Raw genomic sequence first — 20,129 nt, 5'->3', positions numbered from 1 at the left:
TCTGAATCTTCAAATTGTTCTCAGTTATTTGGCCTATTTTATTGACTCTTTGATTTTTTTGGATAGCAAAATCAAGTGTTATAAAGCAAATTAGGATATATTTTGAAATATTTATTGCACAGATTTTGCAAGTGATTTGCAGTACATGATGGCAGCTAATTTATTTATCTGTTTTACTCTAAAGGTGATATTTTCTTGGTTCGTGGTGGAATGCGTGCTGTGGAATTCAAAGTAGTGGAAACTGATCCAAGCCCATACTGTATAGTTGCTCCAGACACTGTAATCCACTGTGAGGGTGAACCCATCAAGCGCGAGGTATGCCCAAGATTTGATAGGAATTAGGTATTTGTAGGGAAATCTTCTTGTACAGAAGAGTGGGGTGCTTTAGTAATGTTCAGAACTTTGTCAGCTGATTAATAAATTACTACAGCTATCTAGATGCCTTATCAGCTTAGAATAGTTGTGAAGTTGATATAGGTTTGTTTATTTCAATTTATTTGTTTATTTTGATTTTGGTGTAGTGTTATGTTGTCATTGAGGACAGTGAGAAACCTTAAGATGCTCGGAAGCCTGGAATGCTGTCATTGTTAAAATAAAGCATAATTTGCTTTTTATATTGGTATTGGAAGGGAGCTAAGTTCAATGTCTATTTGCTGTCATAAGGTGGAATGGTGCACATTTTAAATGCTTGTAGATGTTCAGATAATTGTATGTTATATTCGCAGAGGCATAGTCAGAGAAATACAACCCTTTAGCTCATCTAATCTATGCTAATTGCAGCATACCAACCATAGGTTCTTCCCCAGTTGCCTGCATTTGGCTCATAACCTTCCAAACTCCTCCACATAACCAAATAACTCTTCATTGTTGCAATTAGTTGTCTTGAACATTTGCTCCAGCAGCTCGTTACAGGTAGCCACTATGTTCTGTGTATGTGTAAATAAGTTAAATCACAGGTATCTTTTAAATCTCCTCCCACTTTCATCTGTGCCCTCTAGTTTTGGATTCCATAGCCACGGGGAAAGGACTATTAACTTTCACTTTATCCATACCCCTCATGGTTTTATGAACTTACATTAGGTCACCCCTCATTCCTCTGTACTCCAAGGAATAAAGTTCCAGTGTGGTCAACTTCTCCTTATAATTCAGGTTCTCTAGGCCAGGCAGCTCCTTTGTAAATCTCTTCTGCACCCTCGCGAGATTTTAAAATCTATTTTAATCCTGTTATTTTTCTATTTTAACTGCAGCTAAAATTTTGGTGCTCAAATGGTATTTGAAATGCTTTTATGCATGTAGAAATAGTGTTAATTTCCTAAAATTACATTTTCTTTGGGGAAGATATAACTACTAAAGACATGCAATTTGTTTTGGTTTCCACTTGAAGGATGAGGAAGAATCTTTGAATGAAGTTGGTTATGATGATATTGGTGGATGCAGAAAACAGCTTGCTCAGATCAAGGAGATGGTTGAGCTGCCTCTTCGGCATCCTGCACTGTTCAAAGCTATTGGTGTCAAGGTAAGGATGATGTTCTTCCTCTTAAAATTCCCTCTTCTGATGGGTATTTTAAAGATGTTAGAAGTTTACAGGTTTCCCCTGCTATCCAAAGGTAGAGCGTTCCTATGAAACTGTTTGTAAACCGAAATGTCGTAAAGCGAAGAAGCAGTTACCATTTATTTATATGGGGAAAATCTTTTGAGCGTTCCCAGACCCAAAAAATTAACCTACCAAATAACACAAAACCTAAAATAACACGAACATATAGTAAAAGCAGGAATGATATGATTAATATACAGCCTATAGAAAGTAGAAATATTGTATGTACGGTGTAGTTTCACTTAATAGGGAAGTCAGCGAGCCAAAATTGACTTGGAGAAATAAATAGGCGCGTACACTCACGTGCACATACACGCCTATGCACGTAAAGCCATACGTACGTACATGCATGTGCATGCAACTGCCTGCACAAGGCTTCACAGTCATGGTAGTCTTTCTCAGGGGTAAACATGCATATAAAGCGGGCGTCTTTTGTAAAAGCGAATATCCTCTTTGGTTAGCGAAAACAGGTACTAATTTAAGTTTTTCGTAACAGTGAGCTGTCGTAAAGCAAATGTTCGATTAAACGAGGGCCTCCTGTATATTTAATTTGCAGTACTGCAGTTGCAGTAAATTTCAAGCATTCTATTTCACCATTTTTTTTAAGTAAAAAGGCTCCTTTAGTAGTTTCATGTCTTTTTTGTAATTTAATTTCAAATATCTTCTGACATTTAATTTTTAAGTACAGTTGAATCATTATTTAAATTCTCAAACTTGCTCCCATTTCTCAATGTAGCCTCCACGAGGTATTCTCTTGTATGGGCCCCCTGGAACTGGCAAGACCTTAATTGCTCGTGCAGTGGCAAATGAAACTGGTGCATTTTTCTTCCTTATCAATGGTAAGATACTACTTTATTGTCAAGCTAAAATGATTGCTGAATGTTTGTGGCTTGAAAGACTAAAAGAGTATGCTCTTAATAGGTTAATGCTTTTTGGTTGTCAATATATGTGCCGGTGATACTAGGAACTGGAGGCCAGTGCAATTAAGCATGAATGAGCATGGATTGTATAATGCTTTGAAGCCTCAAATATGCAAAAGGAAGCATATTGAATTGTGATGAAATGCAAAATGTGAATTTCTATATCTTTTGGCTTTGACTGTGTGGAGCCTGCCTCGGGGGAAAAATGGTACATTCAATTCAATTCAAGATTCTCATGAATTTAAATCTTGATATGGGTGATGTATATCATCTTTTTGCTTTTGAATATTGTAAATGTGGTTATTATGCTGTGGCCCAAATTTTTCTGAAATAGTGAGATTGAGGTTTGATGAAAATTTTGTAGTTTAATGTATCAGTTTTAGATTTGAGTTTTTCTTGTATTTAGTCTTAAATATTACAGTATATCCAAGTGAACATTTTGGGGGGGGGGGGGGGAGTTGAATTGGTCAATGAATGACTGTCAAGTGTATTTGATAAGCTGGTGAACTGGACAAATTTGGTGAACGTGGAGCATAATTAATGGGAGATTAAATAAATCATGAAATGAAATTACTCTTATCCTCTTCCTCAAGCATAAACAACAAAGTCCCTACCCATTCATTCAATTTTTCTTATGTTTCTACATTTTACAAAATTCAAAGATTCTAACATGTATGTTAGTGGCACAAGACTTGAGGAGATTTTGGGTGCCATTTCATGCATGTCTACCCAATTACAATGTACTCATCCAGAAGAGTGGCACAGTAACATATTGGTTAGCACAATGTTTTGCTGTACTAGTGACCTGGGTTCAGCTCCTTCTGCTGCCTGTAAGGAGTATGTACATTCTCTCCCTGACCACATGGGTTTCCTTTGGGTGTTCCAGTTTCCTCACCCAGTCCAAAGACGTACCAGTTGGGAGGTTAATTGGTCATTATAGATTATCCTATGATTAAGCTGGGTCAAATAGGGGTTTGCTGGGCAGTGTGGCTTGAAAGTCTGGAAGGCCTACTTTGTACTGTATCTCAATAATAATATATAAAATGTGTACCAATACAGCATTCCAGTTGGCTGATAATATGTATGGGAAGAATTTGAAAATTCTTTAGTCATTGTTGGCACCTACTGATTCTTTTACCAAAGCAGTAGCAGATGACTAGAGAATCAGCCTGTACTGATTAATGTTGACTGCTTTGAGTGTTGTTGCAGTAACGTATTACTCTCTAGAGCTATGGCATGAGCAATTTCAAGCTGAGTTATTGGCACCATGACAGTATCGTTCTAAATTTGTAAGTCACCTACAACAATATTAACTGGGGTTCATTTTGTGGTGGTGGTCTGTTCTTTTTTGGATAACAATATCTAATGTGAATGGAAGATTGTGGGTCGTGGGGGGAAGTATGTAACATGCTCTACCAGATAATTAATGTCCCATTATTGTACAATGGTGGAATTTATTTGGTCTTCACAGCAGCTCCCTTTTGCCGTGGCAGCTGTCACGAGTTCCCTCCTCATCTTTTGGATGGCAGGAATTTTATCAAGAGGACCTTTCTCTGTGGATGTTTTAGGCAGTGTCATCCTAATTACCGACCTTGTAGTCAGCAGGTCAGTTTGTTGAATCTATTTGGAGTTTATGGGAGTCTGTTGAAGATGGAACATTTTAGTTGATATCCAAATCAACTAAGTTCTTAAATAAATTCGGCTCGTAATTTGTATAGAACTTGAATATTATATCAGTGCTCCTGAAGTTGAATTCTACTTGGTGGAAAGTGAGTGTTTATTGTAAAGACATTTTTCCATTCTTAGACTGCTAACGCTGTATATGGTCACACAGAAACATTTTAAGCAGTGCTTTGATAGTCACTAGCACCTATTCATACAGTGGTATAAATTATTATCTTTGAAAGAAAGGTCTGGAGGGGGAAAACTTAAGCTTCAAAAGAAAAGCTTCCTTTTTGGATGACACTCCAATAGCTTTTGGTAACGCTGACTTACCCCTTTAGTCTGTGGAGATGTATGTTTTGAGCTATTGCATTGGGTTGTGTGTAAATGTGTGTGAGAGAAAGAAGGTAAAGAGACATGTCAATGAATGAACAGCAGATCAGATCAGTGTCAGTGGAGAGAGGTTAAAACTTTCTGCCTGGCACTTGTCTTGATTTTGTGCTAATTACAATAAAGAGTGACCTCAGTTGGGATATATATATATATATCCTCAATATTGGTGATTTTTTAAAAAAAGACTTGTGATACTCTGATTCATTTTTAAGAATTATGCATATGAAGATATGAATAATATTAAGCTCATCTGATTTAACATGAGATTTGGTGTTCTTTACATATGAAGATGTAATGCTCAGGCGGTGTCGCAGAAGATTGGTGAAAGTAAGGTATTATTGAACTGCTTCTAATTACACAGATTATCTTGAATATTTAAGCATTGCATTGATAGTTAATTTCTTTCTTTTTCTTCACTAGTGGCAACTTGATAGTTTTAAATGCTGCATTATTAGAGATCACATGCTTAAATGTTTTCTTCCAGGACCTGAGATTATGAGCAAACTTGCAGGAGAATCAGAGAGCAATCTGAGAAAAGCATTCGAAGAGGCTGAGAAAAATGCTCCTGCTATCATTTTTATTGATGAACTAGATGCTATTGCTCCAAAGAGAGAGAAGGTATATACTGAATTTAATTTGGGTGCTAGTATTATTAGCTGTTTCTATAAATTGTTTTTGGTAACACCATTTATAACTCTAGTCCATTCTGTCTCAGTTGTTTCATCATTTGTATATTTGAAATACTGGCACTGATTTTAAGCTTCCTGTTGCAGGGACTTTTCTTTATTAACATTTAGAGATACTTGGAATGCTAGCAACTAAAGTAGTTGATGTTGGAGCTTTAATCAGATGTTTTTTTCTTGAAAGTATATAAGCTTAAATCATATATTAGATTTGTCTGTCACAGTGTTCTAGTTTGTTAACATATGTTTGTAAACCCATTTCCAATAACTACATTCTTTTTGTTCTCATCAGGCTAGGCAGAAAATGTTATGTAATTGTATTTCCACAGCTAGTAGGAATGGAAAAGTAACAATACATAGAATAGTTAATTGCCCTGCACATGACAAAATAAATGATGTAGCCTATTGATGTAAGCTGAGGTATAGATGTTTGCTAGATCTTCAGGAAGATCCCTGCCCTTCAGGTACTTTTTCTAAATCTGCCTTGGGCAGATGTTCCCATACCTATGGATTCACTTTCAAGGTCACTTCATCTCCTGTTCTTGATATTTATTGCTTATTTATTTATTATTATTTATTTCTTTTTGTATTTGCACAGTTTGTTGTCTTTTTCATGCTGGTTGAACACCCAAGTTAGTGTTGTCTTTCATTGATCCTGTTTTGGTTCTATGGATTTATTGAGTATGCCCAAAGAAAATGCATTTCAGGGTTGTACATGGTGACATATATGTACTTTGATAGCAAATTTACTGTGAACTTTTTGAACTTTGATAACATTATGAACATGTCACTTGAGAGAAAATTTATTCCCTCAATCTGGACCAAAATGAGACCCCAAGAGTTGTTGGAATGGATTTTGCACATCTGGTTTACCTGTGAGTACCTACACCATATCAAGGTTGATGTGATATATTTGATTATTTTGTGAATATGAAGACTTTTGTATTAATTGCATATATAATTTTAATCCTTGTACAGTAGAAACAATTATTAACTAGTATCGGTTGTGCTGAATTTCTGTTACATATGGTTTCTGGTTCTTGGGACTGTGGCTCCCTGTAAATGTGGCAGAATGTGTCATGTCGTTTGAGGAAATTGGTGAGAAGGGTAATAGTTACAGGCGCTTGAGGATGAGGAGCTTGCACAGGTTAAGGAAATAAAATGGCTATGTGAAGCAAAGCATGACTGCTATTTAATAGACCTGGTACACAGTAAATGTTGGGGTGGGAACATACCTCTGCTGCTAGTTTCTGTGATTATTTGACCTTCCTTAATGATCTACAGCTAACATTGTTTATTATAGCTATTGCTAGTATTTCCTCATTGTTTGAGAATTAGCATCCTGAGATTTACAATAGCTAATGAGGAAGGAAAAAATCAAAGTTTGCATAGTTGGAAAATGGAGCAATGGATTTTTGATGTAGTAATACTGAGGCAGCACAGTTGCTTTGCTGACAAGCTGGAAAAGGCCATGAGAGAAACGGTTCTGTCAGTGTGTGTGATAGGTGGGATAGATAGGTAATAAATGTATGCAGTTGAGTGGTTATTATTGAACTAATACAGAAAACCTATATATTCTGGGGCTCATGGAGGGGAGTTGCATTTTCTTAAAAAAATAATAAAGTGTGAGCAAACTTTTATGTATTGCAGATTTTTTGGTAGACATTTTGAGTAGCTGTATGCCTTATAATTCAGAGGCTTGGTTCTGTGATCCAGAGACATCCAAGGATTTTAAATTTGTTTAAGCTGGATTTAAAGTTTGTCCCAGAAATAGTGAAAATCTGTCTGGTTTAGGAATGTTCTGAGGGAAAGAAATTTACACTTTTCACCTTTTTGGAGCCATTGACATTGCAGACATATCGTAAGTGAAGAGTCAAAACAGCAGAGAGGACTCTATTTGACCAGAAGTTAGAAACTGGCATGATCACTGGAAAATTCTCAGTGATAATCGAGCAAAGTAAAGATTCCAGATCGAGATTGATAGAGGCAGCAGTTCAACAGAGGAAACAAGTTAATGGATATAGTTGGTAATGAGACTCAAAAGATGAAAAAAATGCATATCTTGATGGTATTACTTCATGTTAAAAAACAAATCTGAACATTTTTCATCCATGCTTTCATTGGTCGAAACATACAGATCCTCATCTAAAAGCTGAATTTACTCAATATCACATGAGGGAATGGATGTTATTGAAGAAAATTCAAATTTAGGGCAACAAATATTTGAGAGACTCCAAATCATTTTTGTTTTCACCTGTCTTTACTCTCCCTTCTAATTATATTCTTTGCTAGTTACCTTTCTACCTGTCTAACCTTGTGTCCAAATTATGCTCTCTTGCATTTTGGCATATTCCAAGTTCTGCAGTTGATTTAGTTAATTAATTTTAAATCTGAGGCCACTATACATCATTTTGTCTTGTCTGTTCCATTTCTCTCCTAGTAATAGATTGCATATTGTGCATTAGTAGCAATCCCATAATTATTTCATTAATTGATGTTTGGTAAGTCAATTGCTTCCCTTTTTAATAAATTTGTAGACTCATGGCGAAGTGGAACGTCGCATTGTGTCACAACTCCTCACCTTGATGGATGGTTTGAAACAACGTGCTCATGTAATTGTTATGGCAGCTACAAATCGGCCAAACAGCATTGATCCTGCTCTTAGAAGATTTGGTGGGTTGAAACTTCTTTATTCATGTTTGTTAGAGACATGTTTTATGTCTGTAATTATTGTACAAGAGTAATTGGCTTAACAATTTAACTTGCAGGACGGTTCGATAGAGAGGTGGACATTGGTATTCCTGATGCCACAGGTCGATTGGAAATCCTGCAGATTCACACAAAGAACATGAAATTGGCAGATGATGTAGACCTTGAGCAGGTCTGTAAATTAAAATTTGTTTAATTGTCGATTTCAAGTTCACACATCCTTTTCCTATTCAAAATAATAAACACACAAGTGGCAGAAATATATATGGCATTTTTGTTACATTTCCAGTGTTTAAAAAATATTTTTGCATGAAAACATCAAGAGACAGTAATAATAGGCCATTTGGCCTGCTGTAATATTCAGTGTCATCGTGGCAGTCATCCAAATTCAGGACCTTGCCTCAAATACTATCCTGCTTTTTGTTGGCCTCTTCCTGTAACACTAAGACCAAAAGACAGGAGCAGAATTAAGCTATCATGGCTGATTTACTATCCCTCTCAATCCCATTCTCCTGCCTTCCCTCCATAACCTTTGATGCCCTGACTTATCAGGAACCTATCAACCTGCACTTTAAGTGTACTCAGTGTCATGTACTCCACAGTCATCCATGAATTCCACAGATTCACCACCCTCTGCCTAAAGCAGTTCCTCCTCATTGCTGTTCTGCACAGATATCCCTCTATTCTGAGTCTGTGTCCTCTGGTCCTAGACTCTCCCACCATAGGAAACATCCTCTCTGCATCCACTCTATCTAGGCCTTTCAACATTTGATAGGTTTCATTGAGATCCCCCTCATTCTTTTAAATTCTAGCGAGTACAGGCCCAGAGCCATCAAATGCTCCTCATACATTAACCCTTTTATTTGTGGAATAATTCTTTTGATCCTCCTCTAAACCCTCTCCAATGCCGGCACCTTTTTGTTTTAGATAAGGACCACAAAGCCGCTTACAAGACTCCCAAGTGCTGTCTGATGAATGCCTTGTAAAGCTTCAGCATTACACTCTTGCTCTTGTATCCTAGTCCCCTCAAAATGAATGCTGACGTTGTATTTGCCTTCCTAACCTGCACGTTAACTGTTAGGGAATCCTGCAGGAGGACTCCCAATTCCCTTTGCACCACCTGGTTTTTGAATTTTTCTCACTGTTTTAAAAAATAGTCTATGCCTTTACTCCTTCTACCAAAGTGCATGACCATACACTTCCCTACATTATATTCCATCTGCCTCTTCTTTGCTCATAATCTTAAGTCTTTCTGTAGACTCTCTGCTTCCTCAACATTTCCTACCCCTCCATCTATCTTTGTATTGTCCACAAACCTGGCCACAAAATCTTCAATTCTGTCACCCAAGTTATTGACATATACTGTGCAAAGAAGCCAACTCCCATGGAACACTGGTAGACAACCAGAAAAGGTTGCCTTTATTCCCACTCATTGCCTCCTGCCAGTCACCCAATCTTCTGTCCATGCTAAAATCTTTCCTCAAATACCATGATCTCTGATCTTATTAAGCAGCCTCATATGCCGCACGTTGTCAAAAGCCTTCTGAAAATCCAAGTAACCAACATCCACGCTCTCCTTTGTCTATTTTGTCTGTTATTTCCTCAAATATCAAAAAATTCCAGCAGATACAATATTACCCCGTAAGGAAACCATGCTGACTTTGGCCTTTTTTATCATGTACCTCCAGAACACTGGACATTTCAAGAGTCTGTATTTTTAGTTTTGTATACCAGTCAGCAAATTAACAGTGAAAATAATGATTGAGTTATCTTTCCTAACTTATGTCAAAACTTGATCATAATTTTCTGCACATCTATTTCTACTTTTGAATCTTTAATTTATTTCCTTTGGAACTTCTTGCTTTTAGGTTGCTAATGAAACTCATGGCCATGTTGGAGCTGATTTGGCTGCCTTATGTTCGGAAGCTGCTCTTCAGGCTATTAGAAAGAAGATGGATGTTATAGATCTGGAAGATGAGACCATTGATGCTGAAGTTATGAATTCACTTGCTGTTACTATGGATGATTTCAGGGTAGGACTTTTTAATGAAGGCATTAAACTCTTGTTGTATTTTAAGCTAATTTAAGTTCTGCAATTAAAATTCTCATTGTTTGCAGTGGGCTTTGAGCCAGAGCAATCCTTCAGCACTGCGCGAAACTGTGGTAGAAGTGCCTCAAGTAACGTGGGAAGACATTGGTGGATTAGATGATGTGAAGAGAGAGCTACAGGAACTTGTACAAGTAAGCTCTTTTTCAATTTGCAAATTGTGTGATAAATATCTTAATTGAGTTATAAATTTGGTTGAAAGATTGATAAATGAAGTAACTTTGAAATCAAATAGTGCTATTATCTTTAATTTCAAAAAATCCAACTACATTGCTTTAATAGTGATGAAAAGCAGATGAAAATACCCTGGTGCTGACTGTTATACAGATCACAACCCTGTGGTATTGGGCAAGAGTGTGCGTTTGAAGAAGATGAGAATGGCCAAACCATCAAATAAGATAGGCTTTGATTTACTCATTACAGATGAAGCATAAAAGATCAAATATTTGGTCGAAACGGACAATAGATTTTCAGTCTTAGATGACGAGGGTAGCAACATGGCAGTGGACAACATCTGGGAAGAGCTTAAAACAGCAGTGACAGAAGTTGCGGAAAAAACTTTGGGTTATTGGAAAAAGAGGAAAATACATAACCCTTGGTTCACCAATGAGTTGAAAAAGTTAACTGAAGAAAGGTAAAACATTGCGATAATGAACTATACAAAGCCCCACATCACTTGACTCAAAGAGAATGTAAGGAAGCGAAAGAGAATTGGATGAATGAACTGTGCGAAGAAATTGAGAAGTATGAAAAAAGTCATGATTATAGAGGCCTTCACCAAAATATAAAGGATATGACGAAATGAAAGAGGACCGTGCCATCAACGGAGTGTATCAAAGACGGTAGTGGTATCCATGCTATGAAGAAGAAGAGATCATGGACAGATAGGTTGAGTACATCTTGGAATTATTTGAAGATAGCAGGATTGAGGATTTACTAGAATTAAATCAAATGACTAATCAACCTAAAATATTGATGTCAGAGATGGAAAGTGCGATTTGGAGTCTAAAAGTCAGAAAGGCGGATGGTGAAGATAAGATTTCCACTGAAATTCTGTTATCACTTGGTCCGAAAGGAAAAATGAACCTTTTAGCAATATTAAACAACAGTTATATGACAGGAAATCTTCTGGAGGACTTTCTCAAATCGATATTTATCGCCTTACCAAAAAAACCAAGGATGATAAAATGTAACAAACACAGGACGATAAGCATAATGTCTCATTGCATCAAGCTACTGTTGAAAATAGTGTTCGGTAGAATGAAAGGTACAATCAGCGATGAAATTGGAGAAACGCAGTTTGGTTTTCGTAAAAGCTCAGGAACAAGGGAAGGAATATTTGTGATGAGAAACATCATGGAGAAATGCATTGAAGCACAAAAGACCATCTCTTATTCTGTATTGACTATGAAAAGGCTTTTGATAAACTAAGACACAAGAAAGTAATAGAGGTGCTGAACAAGTATGATCTGGGATGGGAGAATGTGCAGGTAATAAAGAACTTGTATTGGAAACAGAAAGCGGCGGTCAGGGTAGAAAATGAGCTATCTCCATGGGCATGTATTAAATGAGGTGTAAGGCAAGGCTCTTGGCTCGTCGGATTTGTTCAACCTCTACGGAGAATGGATTTTTTTGGGAATGTGAACATCAGGAGACAGGTATTCCAATCGGAGGCCTGAAGGTGGAGAACATCAGGTATGCAGACAATACCGTGTTGTTAGCTGACAGCGAATGTGAACTGCAAATTATGCCGAATAAAGTGAATGAGAAAAGCCTTGACTACGGACTAAAAATCAACCCTAACAAAACAAAATCGATGCTTGTAAGTAAAACAAACACTGAAGATTCATTCATGATGGTATCGTTACAAGTGAATGGACAAGACATTGAACAGGTGCGAAAGTTTGAATATCTTGGCAGTTGTCTGACGGATGATGGGAGATGTGAATATGAGATCAGAAGGAGAATGGGTATGGCTAAGACCCAGTTCATGAAGCTAAAAGATCTACTGTGCAATGGGAAGGTAGACATCCAAAGTAGAATCCGCTTCTTCGAGTATTACGTATGGTCTGTACTGAGGTATGGATCAGAAACATGGACCCTGAAGAAGGATGACATGAAATGAATTAAAATGTGTTGCTATTGATGAATGTTGAATGCTGGGTAGAGAAAGTTTCAAATGAGAGGGTTTTGTCTGAATTTGACAGACCACGGACATTGCTGGAGAAGGTTATGAAGTTAAAAGTTGCTTATTGTGGACACATTACGCAGAGAGGTAACATCTTGTTGGACTTGCTATATGGAAAGGTGGAGGGAAAGAAAGGAAGAGGAAGGCAAAGCACAACGTGGCTGGATAACATCAAGGATTGGAGCAAGCTGGACAAGACTAGGGATGTTGTGGTCAAGTGTTGGGACAGAGCGGTGTGGAGGGAAATTCCAGATGCGACCTAACGACAATAGTGATTTCTGTCTTTATTTTAAGATACTTTTTTTAAAGATTTTTAAAAATTAAGCTTTCTAGAACATTTTGTGCACAGCCTTGGTCACTGCAAGCCTATCCTATTATGGTGGCTTTTTGATCAAATTTATTTCTGCATTCTCCTTTGATTTTAATTACCTAATGTTTATCAACCCAAGTCATCATTTTGCTTTACACCTTGTATATTGTTCTTCTAAAATTTTTCCTGTTGTGAAATTTGCCACTGCATTTCCCTTCTCCTAAATTTGCAATCGTCATTTGATTAGTGACCAATTTATTGTCCAGGTATTCTGTACTTTGCCTTGTTGACGCAAACCATCCAAATAGAAAACAACTGCTTTCCCCTGATTAGTGTCAGTGTCCCGTATTGTACATGCAAATTAACTGGAGATTTAATTGCACTTGCTTGTTAAATTGTGTGCAGCACCATTGTTACTATGTTTTGCCCAGGTTAATGATTTTTGTGTTTAAGTGTATGAGTTTGATTTGTTTTTAACAGTATCCTGTTGAGCATCCTGACAAGTTCCTGAAGTTTGGCATGACCCCTTCAAAAGGTGTACTATTCTATGGCCCACCTGGTTGTGGTAAAACCTTGCTGGCAAAAGCCATTGCTAATGAATGCCAGGCCAACTTTATCTCAATCAAAGGACCAGAGCTGCTTACCATGTGGTTTGGCGAATCAGAAGCTAATGTCCGAGAAATATTTGATAAGGTATGTAATGAAAGTGCAATTAGAAAAAATTCCATGAAGATTTTGTTTAAAATTTTTAATATCATTATTGTTTGTCAGTATTTTGGCTTTGTGCAAGATGATTTTTGATTAAACTGTCTACTGAGCAGTTGACAGACACTTGTTGACAAAAACAGAGAAAACTATTCATCTGCTGTTTGTGCATCCAGAATTCTCATGTAACCAGCAAAAATTAACAAGAATATTAAGCAAATTCATGAAATTTTTCAAAAAGACCACTTACTAAATTTCTTTTGAATTAGATAAAATGGCGTTTTTGAGTATCTGAAACACAATGAATGAATTGTACTGCTCTTTTGACATTTAGTATGCACTAAGTTTGTGATAGCTTAGGCAAGGCTATGTGTTAACGTTTGTGTAGCTTACATAAGATTATATGGGTTTTCTGAAAATTAGGTCAAATGTTGAATTTTATTTCAAGTATGTTGCAAAATAGTTTTGAAAATATGTCATTAGTGGATTTCCAGTTGTAGGTTGATTAGCAGCAGCTTCTTTGAAGACAACACTTTGATGTGATGGTGAGAGCAGACAAATTTGATTTATTTTTTGCTGTATTTTACATTTATACAGTTAGCGTTAGAGTACAAAGCATTCTTTAAAGGTTAAAGAATGACATATAGGTCAGTGAGGTACTTCAAAAGGTACCTATGTGATTTAATTTTATTTAGCGATTCTCATGTAACCCGTGCATTTGTGTAACTGGCGCCCTGATGGACAGAGTCATTGAACACTACAGCATAGAAATGGGGTCTTCAGCCCTCTAGTCTTTACCGAAAGTCATATGATTGACAATATACTGTAATAGGTTTTTGGATAAATTTTGATCTTTTGGGCTTAATATAGTAATGTTATTTGAAATCAACAAAGTCTGACGTAATTATAAGGATCTACATTAATATATTTAAACTTGCCACATGTCTTTATCCTTAGTTATTTTGTTTCAGTTCTACTACTGGGTACCAATGATTCATTGGTTTGCTGGTTTTAAATAGTAGTTTACACTTTTGTCCCTAAGTGTCCCTAAAAGTAGAACAACATCAGTAAACTTAAAATCTAATTAACAGAATTCCCAAATGGCTAACATTTTTTTCTTCTGGGAATGACTTAAATCTACTGTGGATACTATTGTTTATTGTGGAGCTCAGTGGTGCAGAGATGGTCCTCTGCTGAACAGCAAGTTTTATAAACCAGGTGGAAGGTAAGGCTAAGGGGGGGGGGGGGCCGGTGGAGGGGGGACAGGGGAAAGTTTCTAGAATTGGTTCCTATAGAAAATCCATTCTAGTGAGTGAAGTCGTATAAAGGAAAATACATTAAATTTAGTTTTGATGTAGAATTTCCTGTGGGAGTTCTTGGAATTTTGCACCGCCAAAATATGGCAATAAGACGGTGCTAGAAAAGCCAAGCTTTGGTGCACTATGTGGGGTTTGGTTGAATCTAACTTTGGTCTTGTAGTAGCTATTTTGACTTAAAATAATGAGTTTCCATGATTTCCGCTTCAAGTGATCAGCATTCCTTCTGCACCTGTCAGATGTTTCCCAAAGATTAGTTGGTCTCAGTTTGGTACCTAATTTTCAGAATATTTGACCCTGAAAATAAAAATTTACTTTTATGAAAAGGAGCCTGTGAATATATGTTCTGACCCTGGGACCCAAAAATCAGTGAGGATATTTAAATTAATTACAGGATGTGTTTCATGAAATGTCCTTGTTCACTGATCTTTCTTTCCTGAATTTTGAAATAGGTAAAATATCATAACTTGTAGGGACTGAGGGGATAAATGTTTTACTTGGAAAATGCATTCTTTGTTTACTTCCACAATGAACTTTAAGTAATGTTGTTTGAACTTTAGTGCTTCTTTCTAACAATCACTTTAGCCCCCAAATCTGCCAAATCTAAATGAGCAGGTGTTTATCATATTCTGTATCTATTTTTAGGCACGTCAGGCTGCCCCTTGTGTGTTATTCTTTGATGAACTTGATTCCATTGCTAAGGCTCGAGGTGGGAATATAGGTGATGGTGGTGGTGCTGCTGATCGTGTCATCAATCAGATCCTGACAGAAATGGATGGTATGTCTACCAAGAAGAATGTCTTTATCATTGGTGCTACCAACCGCCCTGATATTATTGATCCGGCAATTTTGCGCCCTGGGCGCCTTGATCAACTGATTTACATCCCATTGCCTGATGAAAAATCTCGTGGGGCTATTCTAAAAGCTAACTTGAGGAAGTCTCCTATTGCTAAGGCAAGTATGATAAAGTTCTAACATTTGAAATGAAATATTATTCAACAAGTACTTAGGATCACATTGCACTATAATTAAAAAAAATCTTGTGGTAAGTGCAATAGATTTTGCACTTTTTGTTTTGGTTGAAGATCCTTCATTAAAACAGGAAAATAGAAAAAAACAGGAAAATTTTTGGTACAGTGAGTTCAGGGTTAGAGTAGTGATGCTTTGTATATGAAACCTTCTGGTTGATAGATCACTGAAGATATTTCAACAGGGAAAGTAATGGAAATGTAGAATCCGGACACTACTAGCATTCTCTTGGTGTCATTTCTTTGTAATAACCTGACTTGTGTTTCACAGATTATACAAATTTATACAATTCCATTTTAGTTTTAACCTGGAATTGTATAAATTGCCTGTTACATTGCAGTATGTTTTATTCCGTTCCACCACATCAACTTTATACTCTCCTGAGCATCTGGATATCAATTTAAATTAATATTTCCATTTCCCTTGTGTGCTGTTTAAGCCTCCTCTTAAATGCATCTACACTTCATTCTGTTTCTGGTTGCAATTTCAATTTTTTCTTTGCTCTTGTCAGGAAAATGTTTAAACAGTATTATAATTTTTATTTTTTTGACTCTCTTAAAATAATTTTCTTCAATACAAGTCGAATGTTGATTATTTAGATTCTTTCTTCTGAGGTCCACATAGTCTACTTATTACTAAGCTGTAATGTTCTTTGATTTCCAATGCCCAGTGTTTTCTAGAAAAAATATTTCTTTATTTTAATGTATTTTGCCATATTAATATTCCTACTTATTTTGAAAATGGAATTTATCTGCCAATAATTATTTTTCTATTACTTTACAAAATGTGTGAATTGTCTGTTTCTAATTTTTAAAAAAGGTGGTGATGACTATTTCCTGTGAAAGTGTTCTTTTAGTTCTAGAGTTAGACATTGACAATGAAGAAATGCTGGTAATTTTAGGTCAGAGATGCAGATAATTTTAGGTGTCTTCAATGGAAAAAGTGTAGTTGATGGTTTGACATCTGTATCCAACCTTTCAGGTTGTAAAGTTTATGGGTTTGGGAGGTATTGTCAAACTATCCTTTGATTCTCATGAAACTCTTGCCTTTATACAGTGGTGTCATAGTCATGAGGTACAAGAAGTCAGGGTTGTGCTCCTAGAAAATAATGATTTTATGTAATGCAAAGCCATGTCAGCTGTGCTTGCATCAAGAAATGAGGGTAGATCATAAAATTATTTACTTTTTCTCTCCTCACCTAGATTTTGTGGGGGTTACTTTCATTCCCCATCTCTCTTTTGGGTAATATTTTGTGAATTTTTGTTAAACCTACTGGCCATAATTTGGAGATAACCTGTCGAGCACAGAAATGGGCCCGCATGATGTACATACAGATGCTGGCCATCAACCACCTACTAATCCTCCACATTTCTATCAACTCCCTCTCCACACTACTTCAGATTCTACAATTTACCTTCTCAGTAAGGACAGTTTACTGTGGCAGGTTAACCTACTAGATCGTATGTCCTTGGGTGGTAGGAGGAATCTGAAGCATTTGCAGCAAAGTTACGTGTAGAACATATAAACTCTCCATAGGCAGCAAAAGACCAAACCTCGATCACTGGAACGGTGAGACAGCAGCTCTACTAGCTGTGTCACTCTGCACTCACTGGTAACCAGTTACTGTTTGGATGACGAATGGGTGCCAGTCAAGGTTTGGCTTGCACAGAGCTAGATAGATTCAGGCATTTGACCAATATTCCGACATGCACTTTGAATGTGGAACGATTGCAACACACTAGGAGGCCATTTGGCGCATTGGTCCTATGTCTGCTTCCAGCAGAACAACTTAATCAGTCCCATTTTTCATTCTCCTTGTTTCTTCATAACCCCGCAAGTTTTGTTTGGATGCTCATCATTGCCCTTTTGCTTTTTGGGAAGTTAGGTGGGTAACTTGATGCAGAGTTAACAACTTCTGACCTTTTCTTTCACCATAATACTAAGTATTAATATGATAGGTTCACTTAATTGGATGTTGATGGCAGAGGACTTTGCAATTGTAATGCCATTGAATTTTAGGGTTGGATGGTTACTTTCTATTTTATTGGAGGTGGTTATTGTCTCTAGTCTGGCATGAATGTTACATGCCAGGTCTTGCTGCATGTAGATGTGGAGTGCTTTGTTTTTTGAATTATGAATTGAATGCAATACAACCATCAACAGATATCCTTGTTTCTGACCAGATGGAGGGGAAGTCACTGAGGTAAAATGGTTTGTTGTAAAGCACTGCACTAAGGAGCAATGTTCTGTGTTGGAGATACTTAACATTTCCAACCATCATAGTCACTGTTCCTTAATTTTTCCTCTATTTTTCATTGAGTGTATTTAATGCTGCTGGATTGTTAATGGGTGATTTGTATATATTCAACATGTACATCCAAAAATGCTTGATGTATGAAGTTCTTTCCTTTCATAGCCTAATGCCTGAAATTTTTAAGGCAATTGTGTGTTTGCACTTCTATCACAATTTTGTTCAAGCTGTAATTCTCTATAGTTGTGATTATTTTGTAGGAAGTAGACTTGGAGTATTTAGCAAAGACCACCAATGGATTTTCAGGAGCTGACTTGACTGAGATCTGTCAACGAGCTTGTAAGCTTGCAATCAGAGAATCTATAGAAAGTGAGATCAGACGTGAACGTGAAAGACAGGGTAACCCTTCAGCAATGGTAAGTTCATAATTTAAGCTGCTAATTAGAGTAATTGGATTTTTTTTTACTTGTAAAGTAGGTATTTTTACCAGTTGCTAAAAATGTTCACCACTGTTTAAAATGGTTCTAAATGCAGGAGGTTGAAGAAGATGATCCAGTTCCTGAAATACGCAAAGATCATTTCGAGGAAGCTATGCGTTATGCACGTCGATCTGTCAGTGACAATGACATTCGAAAATATGAAATGTTCGCGCAAACACTGCAGCAGAGCCGTGGATTTGGCAGCTTCAGGCAAGTTATCTCAACTTTATTAATTATAAATTTCTAGATTTTTAGCATGTTCACATTCTGTTTCATTTGGAAAATGATAATCATGCTAGTACTTATTGAGCTAAAGTAGTACTTATTTCTAATACTGTTTTGGATACAAAATTCCTTTATATTCAATGTCTATAGGCCAGTTACATTTCTTGATCAAAGTTTTTAATTTAGATGTTTAATGATCATTACTAATAGGCATCTTCATATTTGTTAAGGATCTGTGATTTCAAGGAGGATTTATTTGGAGATTTGTTTTATGTCATAGTCTTAATATTATCTACTTGCAGATTCCCATCTAGTAGCCAACCTGGAGCAGGACCAAGTCAAGGAACTGGAGGTGGAAGTGGTGGAAACATGTTTAGTGAAGACAATGATGATGATCTGTATGGTTAAACATACACTGTGGACCAAATTTGATCAGGCCAAGTTGTACAATTTCCACTTCTTGGACTGTTACTTTTTTCCCCCTTCAGTCCATTCAAAGAAGTGTGTGCAGCTTGTCATATCTGGTTCAGGGGCCTCTAATGAACCTATTCTTGATGTTGGATGTGAAGTTAACTGTTAAATCACTGCAGAGTAGTCCATGACTACCTTCTGGGAAACCTCTGTTTTAATTGATAAGGCAGATTCAGCAGCTTTTGCAGTGGGTATAACTATCCTGAAAAAATACAAAATGCTTATGGAACTTCATTTTTTTATTTCAGTAGGTAACATGATAAATGTATGCATTTGAAAATAAGACTTGAAATGTTATGGAACTTAATATGAACCGATAATAAAATCTCAATTGTTGCACCTCCAATAAAGTACTGTGTTTTGCCTGAATGTAAACCTGCAGTTATAGGTTAAGCTGTGTAATCACAAAAGACAGTTGTATAGCTTACCTGTTGCAAGTAAAATTTTGTTATATTATGTTGACGTTTGACGAATTGTCAACGCAATTATTAAAAATCAATTCTGATTTTCAAAATCTAAAATTCATTGCATATTTGACATTCTAAATGTCAATAATCCTAGTCATGCTAACTTAATTTATTTAAATTTTGACAGTTTTTAAGATGTGAAAGAAAAGTAAGCACACTACATGAACCATTTTGGAGAATAGTACAATGGACATTAGTGTCAAAAGGTTTGTAAAGTTGAGTCAGCATTAACTTCTAATAATGCAATAAATTTGATTAATTTTCAATACATTGGATTCCGGTTAATTCGGCCAACAGTTAATCGGGCTGGTTACTTATTTGGGAAAAGAACAAAAATTAATTGAGAAAATAACCAGAATTTCTTTCGTTTATTTGGGATGGGAGATTGTTGCCAAATATTTTCTAACTAATGTCAGTCACGTGCACTTGTGTGGCTGTTCGACACTACACTATGCTTCAAGTGAACAGTTTTAAAGAAGTATCAGTTGCATGAGTTTCTGATCAAAAAGCAGCAATTTTTGTTATTGATGGTTGGGAAAAATAAGCAGTAAGACAATTTAGGAATGTTTAGCTCACTGCAGTTTCAAGCATTCCGGCTTGAAGATGTCAGAAACGTCCAG

At 36.5% G+C, this 20,129-nt stretch overlaps 1 protein-coding gene across 1 annotated transcript in view; it reads left to right on the top strand.

Annotated features, from left to right (window-relative positions):
- vcp (valosin containing protein) overlaps nucleotides 1-19,392 on the top strand; it is a 40,375-nt gene extending 20,983 nt beyond the window's left edge. The window contains exons 5-17 of the mRNA XM_073064346.1: nucleotides 185-315; nucleotides 1,385-1,516; nucleotides 2,331-2,433; nucleotides 5,054-5,187; nucleotides 7,790-7,925; nucleotides 8,021-8,133; nucleotides 9,830-9,994; nucleotides 10,080-10,202; nucleotides 13,047-13,259; nucleotides 15,233-15,541; nucleotides 18,128-18,283; nucleotides 18,402-18,550; nucleotides 18,868-19,392. Of these exons, the coding sequence (XP_072920447.1) occupies nucleotides 185-315; nucleotides 1,385-1,516; nucleotides 2,331-2,433; nucleotides 5,054-5,187; nucleotides 7,790-7,925; nucleotides 8,021-8,133; nucleotides 9,830-9,994; nucleotides 10,080-10,202; nucleotides 13,047-13,259; nucleotides 15,233-15,541; nucleotides 18,128-18,283; nucleotides 18,402-18,550; nucleotides 18,868-18,979 (1,976 nt within the window). The 3' untranslated portion in view covers nucleotides 18,980-19,392. The remainder of the gene's footprint in view (nucleotides 1-184; nucleotides 316-1,384; nucleotides 1,517-2,330; nucleotides 2,434-5,053; nucleotides 5,188-7,789; nucleotides 7,926-8,020; nucleotides 8,134-9,829; nucleotides 9,995-10,079; nucleotides 10,203-13,046; nucleotides 13,260-15,232; nucleotides 15,542-18,127; nucleotides 18,284-18,401; nucleotides 18,551-18,867) is intronic.
- Nucleotides 19,393-20,129: the final 737 nt, after the last annotated feature.

The sequence above is a fragment of the Hemitrygon akajei genome, chromosome 13, assembly GCF_048418815.1.
Source record: "Hemitrygon akajei chromosome 13, sHemAka1.3, whole genome shotgun sequence".
Classification (NCBI taxonomy): domain Eukaryota; kingdom Metazoa; phylum Chordata; class Chondrichthyes; order Myliobatiformes; family Dasyatidae; genus Hemitrygon; species Hemitrygon akajei.
The sequence above is the reverse complement of the archived record's forward strand: the minus strand, read 5'-3'. Positions and strand labels throughout refer to the sequence as shown.